Raw genomic sequence first — 6744 nt, 5'->3', positions numbered from 1 at the left:
TTTTTTTTTTTAAACCTGTCTAGTGATGTGTTCTGTGGATTTTTACTCTGTACCAATCTTACTCGAGCTCCACGTATTGGTCAACTTCAGGGTGAGATCATCCCAACTTCCTTCTACCATCAAGGCCGGGTAATTGATTGCAGGTAACATATTAAATATTGCAAATTCGAATGAATGATGAGAATTACAAATTTAGAAAAATCAAGGGAAATTTTTCTATGTCTTACAAGAGGAATTCTGACTGAGATTTTATTATCCCCTTTCATGTTAAGAGTCATTTAAAAAACAAAGTTTGTGACTAGATTTGCAAATTGCATTCATTCAAAAATTGTACCAGTAATTAGTAGTAAGGTATTCTTTGTAATTATAACCTTAAGAGTAGAATTATGTTATCTGTTTTGACCCATGATTAAAGCTTTGAACATTGGAATATGTCACTATTTAAGCACTGTGTGTGTTTTATTTTTTATAACCAAAAAAAAAAAAAAGAGTTTAAGCTTTACTTTAAGTAGCATGTGTCTGGTTTAGAAGATTGTTAAATAAATACCCAATCACATATAGAAAATATTTATTAAAATGTTATTTATAGTTGTAGCAAACATTTGATACCTAACTATCAGTGCGTACAAGGGGCAGAAAGTATGAGGCTTATTTTTTAGGCAGGGGAGTCATATTGTATTCTAAATAATCATTGTTCCCTTCAAAGTAGTCATAATTCTCAGATACTATACTCTCCTTCACATGGTACTGTCATTGCTCAAAAATCTTCTGGAATTGCCCTCACAGAATTGCCTTCAGCATCTGTAAAACTTTATTCTTAGTATCCCCAGAGTAGCAAACCTTCATCTTATGTGAGTGAATGTAAGATTCAGAAACATCCAAAAGTAATTTTGAACAAAATTTAGTAAATTGATTGGGTAACCAAATTGGATAATGCTGTCTTGATCAAATGATTGCTGTTTTTCTATCTTTTAAATAGCTCTGAAGGCAATTCTAATAGGGCCTTAGATAATAAGATCCTTCCTGAAATAAATTTTTAGTCTTCAAATATAGTTTGATGCCCACAAGCTTCCTTTGAATATGTGAGTTTCATAAATTATATCATTAATTATATCATTAATTATTTCATAAATTATATCATTATATTTTACACTGGTGTATTTACAACCTCATTATATTTTAAACTGGTATATTTGTAAAATATTCAGCAAGATACTCTATTAGTAATTATAGTATTGATTATTATTCAAATTCAAGTTGCTCTTAACTTTGCAGTTTTACACATTTGAAAGCCTTAGAGAGCTATGATAAGATTGCTTCTGTTGTTCTTGTACATACACCTCTACCCTAGTTGTAATTTGGTCTTGAAAACGTGAAGATTTAGAATACACTTTGTGCAAATGACGTTTTTTTCCCTGATGACATGCAGTGTAATAATGATAGAGAAAGCTAGTTCCTTTAATCATGTTCTTTTATTAAGAGGAGGTGGAGAAGGGGGAAAGGAAAAGTGGAGTATGCGAGGAGAAATCCATGCCCTCTGACAGCCTCTTCAGCATCATGAAGAGCAAGGCTCATTCATGTTGACATTATATTTCTAAGTGTGGTGCTAATGATTGTATGAATATCTCTCTCTTTTTAGTGGTGCTCATGTGGTGTTAGATGATGATACAGATGTGGGCTATGTGGAAGATGGGACGCCATGCGGCCCATCTATGATGTGTTTAGATCGGAAGTGCCTGCAGATTCAGGCCCTAAATATGAGCAGTTGCCCACTTGATTCCAAGGGTAAAGTCTGTTCAGGCCATGGGGTAAGTAGGCTTTAATGTTCCAATTCAAACTTTCAATGTCTGGCATCGTCAGAGTTCACAATGATTAGACTTCTAGTTCACCTACTCGCCTTTTGTGGCTATTGCCTATATCTGCACTATGATTATTTTCTTAATATCTTTATCTGCTAACAATGACACCTATATGTATTGATATGGTATATTTTTGTTATTTCTTTTATCACTGGCTATTTGAATTCACCACATTCTCTAGATATAGCTTGACATCTAAGGAGTTGGAAGAAAATTGATATGATTCCTAAATGAACTGTATCAACCCAATGTGATTACTTTATACTGTTCAAAATAACTTAAACTTCTCAGTAATTCCCTTTCAGCTATTTAAAATGCATACTTGGTGTCTATATGTACAAGATCAGATCAGACTGGAAGTTGGATCATTGATAATTCACACATTTAAAGTTCTGTAGTTATGTTTGAATCATTGCCAGCCAAAGAGGAGCTGCTCCCCCTACCTGCATGTATCTTTAATTCTATGAAGAAAGAGTTTGGGCAGACATTTTCTGGCAAACCTAGGCTTAATATCTAAAAACATCTTAATAATTATTCAAATTGAGCTTGTAAAAGGAAGATATTTCAAAATTTATGCAGAGCTCAGAAGTGGATAAAAGAGACATGAGGAAACTGAGAATGATAATATAAAAGGAAGAGGCTGGAATGAAGGGGAAAATACTCGAAAATATAGATAGCTAAGCAGGTGATATAGAATAGAATAAGGTAGAAAGGCCTAAGAAGCATACGCTCAACCACTATGTATTATAGTTTCAAGTTTAGCTGAATCATAGGCTCACAAGGGAAGCTGTATTGCCTAGTGATCAAGAGCATGAATTTGGGGGCTAGAAGAATCCTGTGTTTGAATCCTGGCTCTACTTCTTGCTGTCCCACTGACTTTGGGCAAGTCACTTAACCTCTCTCATCCATCGTAATGCTAGTGTGAGGATAATGAGATGCTATACATAAAACACTTAGCATAGGTACCTGGCACATAGTAAATATTCAATAATTGCTGTTCAAATTAATGCACTGGGCAGAACCTTTCAGTTATTGCTTTATAAGCATTATAAAACTTAGTGCATAAAAGGGCCCTTGATTCTCTACTATTCCTCCCACTTTTTAATCTTGTTTAAAAAAAAGGTCAAATTCAGTCTTGTTAATCTAATCATGGTATTGTAACATTTCAGATTAAAAAGCCTCTTATATCAATAAGCTTAAGTTTGATTTTGTCATCTCTAATAATCTGTCTCTGAATGTATTTTACAGGCAAATAAGGGTTTAAACTACTATATCTCTAGTTTGCAGACGGTTATTTATTTCATCTAAATTACAAGTCCATTCCAGCTTGCTGCTTGGTTCCCAGAGGAAGAGACAGGAGACAGAGATCATTCTAGGAGGGGCTCCAGCCTGGCTGACTGAGAGAAGAGATACCATGGCAGAGAGGGAAAGTGGGAGGGGTGCTTATTTGGCTGGAAAAGTATCACCAAATGAATTTGGTGTTGAATATGGTGAAGTAATGAGCAATGCATTGGTGATTTATGTCTCCTGATCTTTAATCTCTAGCAACACTTCTTGAACCCAGTATCTATTAATTCCTTGAATTAAACATATATGTTCCTTAATATGGTCCTATTTCTGAAAAAAACTACATCGTTAGACATTTCTATACTTAAATAATATCAATGTGAATAACATTTAATTAAAATGTCTTCCTTTTAATATTTTTTTTTGGTAATTAACTGAAAAAACATCATTCAGCTATTTGATCCATACATGAATTCCCCTTGCCTAGTATTCAAAACTGTGGGAGAGTTTTAAAAAATTTGAAAATGGCTTTTAAAGTGTCTGCCAGACCCCATGTCTCTTTTATGTTTATCACGAGTATTCTACAAAGCACAGTGAAAATGTTCCATCTCTGTCATTTGTTCTTCCCAGGTGTGTAGTAACGAAGCCACCTGCATCTGTGATTTCACCTGGGCAGGGACAGACTGCAGTATCCGGGATCCAGTTAGGAACCCTCACCCCCGCAAGGATGAGGGACCCAAGGGTTTGTGTGATTTCAGTTTCAATTCTTAATATACGGAATTTATTGGTACTTTTCCAATGGTGCCAATAAAACGTAATAGATTGGAAAGGAGACACATAAAAATATCTCTTTCTGCCATTAAAATGTATAATTCATGTTACTGTAGAAATAAGGATTCTAGTATATCATACTGAAAAAATGTTTGAACTACCCCTTAGTCTTAGTGAGATTAGGAGGGAGTAAATTTACCAATTTCTTTTCTTCCGGTTTCATTTCTTTTCTTTAAACTTCATTCTTTTTTCATAATTACAAATGCTAATTTTATAGTTCATCTAAGCTATGTGAGTTTTCTAACAGATAAATCTTTTTGGCTGACATGAGAGTCTTGTCATTCCTTAGTACTTGAGAAGTGAAATTGTACTTGAGAAGTGAAATTGTACTTGAGAAGTGAAGACTAAAATGTGGAAGTTGTAGTCTTCTATACTCTGTTTTAAATACACTTTTGATTAGGAAGAAGTTGAATTTTGTTCACAGAACTTGAATTGTTCAAAGAAAACATGAAAGATCTAGACCTTTGTTTTTTATCAACCATTAAAAGGAGTGAAATTAGAATTTTAGAATTAGAAGATGTCTCAGTGACCAACTAGACCATCCTCATTTTGCAGATGAGGATGCCCAGGCCCTGAGGTCAAGTAATATGCTATAGTTACCCAGGTAACCAGAAGCAGGGCTGGGACCAGGACCCAAGTGCCCGATATTAGGCCCAGTTTCTTCTGTTACATAATACTATAACGTAATCTATGTCATCATGAATATGGTAATCACTTTCTCATTATTCTCCCCATTCCCAAGCCCTGATATTATTTTTTAAGACCAAGAAAAGTCATTAGTTGCAATAGGCTTACAGTAGCACCTATGGCATTGTACGTACCTGGAAAACCAAGTTGTGAATAGTGTATCCCAGTGACACTGTACATCAGGTTCTTCTTTTTGATGATTCTGCTAACAGTATTTTATAAATAACTATCATGTTTTTTTCCTGCAGGTGGGAGATATGTGTGTAGAAATAGTGCCATTTTGATCTGCTTAGTTTTGGGACAAAATTTCATTTAAACTCTGAACTTCAGTATTGTCCATATGAGAAAATAAGACTTCAAAAGCGTATGAAGCTCTACAGTCTTAAATTCCTGAAGGGATGTAGGCTGACTCAAGTGTGTACTTAATGTTCGGTAATTGTGAGTGTGTTAAAACACTTTCCATGCATTTGCTTAATATGTCCATGATATTAAACTTCTATAAGAATAATAATCACACCCTCACAGTCTATTTCTGTTCTTCTGTTTCTAAAAAGGAACCAATTTCATTTTTACATGTAGTCTTTTGTTACTTTAAAACTAGAACAAAAAATTCTTGGATCCACCTTCAGAAGTTAGATTTAGAGAAAATTTAGGCTCTGACAGGAGAAGCAGAGGTTCATTTTTTCCAAATTTTCTCTCCATACATGTCTGTGATTCTCTTAAAGATCTACATGCTGTTTCCTCAAGGGATGGATAAAGGTGCTTGAACAGATGGGCAGAGCTAAATCGGCCTAGACTCTGTCTCTTTTCATTAGGTCGGGTAGGGGATTATTAACTGTCTGACTCTATCTATTCCTCCTTCCTATATCCACCCAGGCCTAGAAAACTTATATGGGGGCATATAGTGAATAGCTGCATTCTAGAGAAGGAGATATTCACAGCTGCCTTTTTTGTTTGTTTGTTTTGGTTTTTCCTTATTTAGCACGGTGGTGCTATTTTACACGATCTTTAAAGATAGCCTCTTTGATCATGCAAGTAATACATATTTATAGTAGAAAATTTTTGAACATACAGAAAAAATTAAAAAAAAATAAAAATCACCCTTAATCCTACAACTCAGAGGTGATCAATATAAGCATTTTGGTATATTTTATTGTTGTTGTTATTGTTTTTCACATTCTTAATGAAGACAATGGAGTCATTAGGGTCAGGATAACCATTGGTTCTAAAATTAAGATCTTCATGATCTCTAATAATCTTGATTAAATTGAAAAAGCCATTAATTGATATTAATGAAGAGCAGTTATTATTGTAAATTATTAGATTTCCAGAAAAGTCGAGCAATTTTAGCATAACTAAATAATAGCTTTATCTTTATTTATTTATATCTTTTCAGCCTTTATAGAAAAATCTGTTAATATACTAGTAAAATGGGAAACAACAGAAATCAAAACTTTAACACTTTGTTGTAGGTTTTATGATTTTATTTTTGATATTCTTTCTGATTAAAAGAAGATGGTGAAAGAGAAACTATGTACTTCTATTTTTATCTGGGTAGCAAGTATTCATTGTCTACTATTTAAAATACAGTGCATCCTTGGCACACAGTAAACACTCAATAAATATTACATCTCTTCCCTTTGGGAACATATAAGGGAAGGAAATGCTGCATATTGGTGCTGGTTTTCAGTTTACCAGTATCCGTTTGTTATATTGCCTTGCTGAAGAGTAATAGGAAATGAACTCAAGATATTGAAACAATCAGTACTCACTTGACTGTGGGTTCAGCAGCTGCGTGAGGAGCCAAGGTTTTTCTCTATAACTGCATTCTGTATATTCTTTTTCATGATCGAAAGTTTGGTTGGCACTTGCCTTATGGAGCTGTGTTCGGGCCCTGCCAAATGCTTGCCGTGTGTAATGAGCAACACTGCAATAATCTGACCTGTCATATCCATAGATGAAGGTTTTTTTTGTATAGACATAGTGAGAGGGTATTAAAAATACTTAGTTTTACTTAATTTCATTATACTTGCTATAGAGAAAAATTTCAAGAAGGAAAATGAAACTATTACCTTTTTTT

At 34.1% G+C, this 6744-nt stretch overlaps 1 protein-coding gene across 2 annotated transcripts in view; it reads left to right on the top strand.

Moving 5' to 3' along the window:
* The window catches only part of ADAM23 (ADAM metallopeptidase domain 23), a 155054-nt gene that overhangs the window by 129012 nt on the left and 19298 nt on the right, over positions 1-6744 (top strand). For both annotated transcript variants that reach the window (XM_011369705.2, XM_023536301.1), the window contains exons 22-24: positions 24-143; positions 1640-1808; positions 3777-3888. In XM_011369705.2, the coding sequence (XP_011368007.2) occupies positions 24-143; positions 1640-1808; positions 3777-3888 (401 nt within the window). The remainder of the gene's footprint in view (positions 1-23; positions 144-1639; positions 1809-3776; positions 3889-6744) is intronic.

The sequence above is a fragment of the Pteropus vampyrus genome, unplaced genomic scaffold (assembly GCF_000151845.1).
Source record: "Pteropus vampyrus isolate Shadow unplaced genomic scaffold, Pvam_2.0 Scaffold152, whole genome shotgun sequence".
Lineage (NCBI taxonomy): Eukaryota > Metazoa > Chordata > Mammalia > Chiroptera > Pteropodidae > Pteropus > Pteropus vampyrus.
The sequence above is the reverse complement of the archived record's forward strand: the minus strand, read 5'-3'. Positions and strand labels throughout refer to the sequence as shown.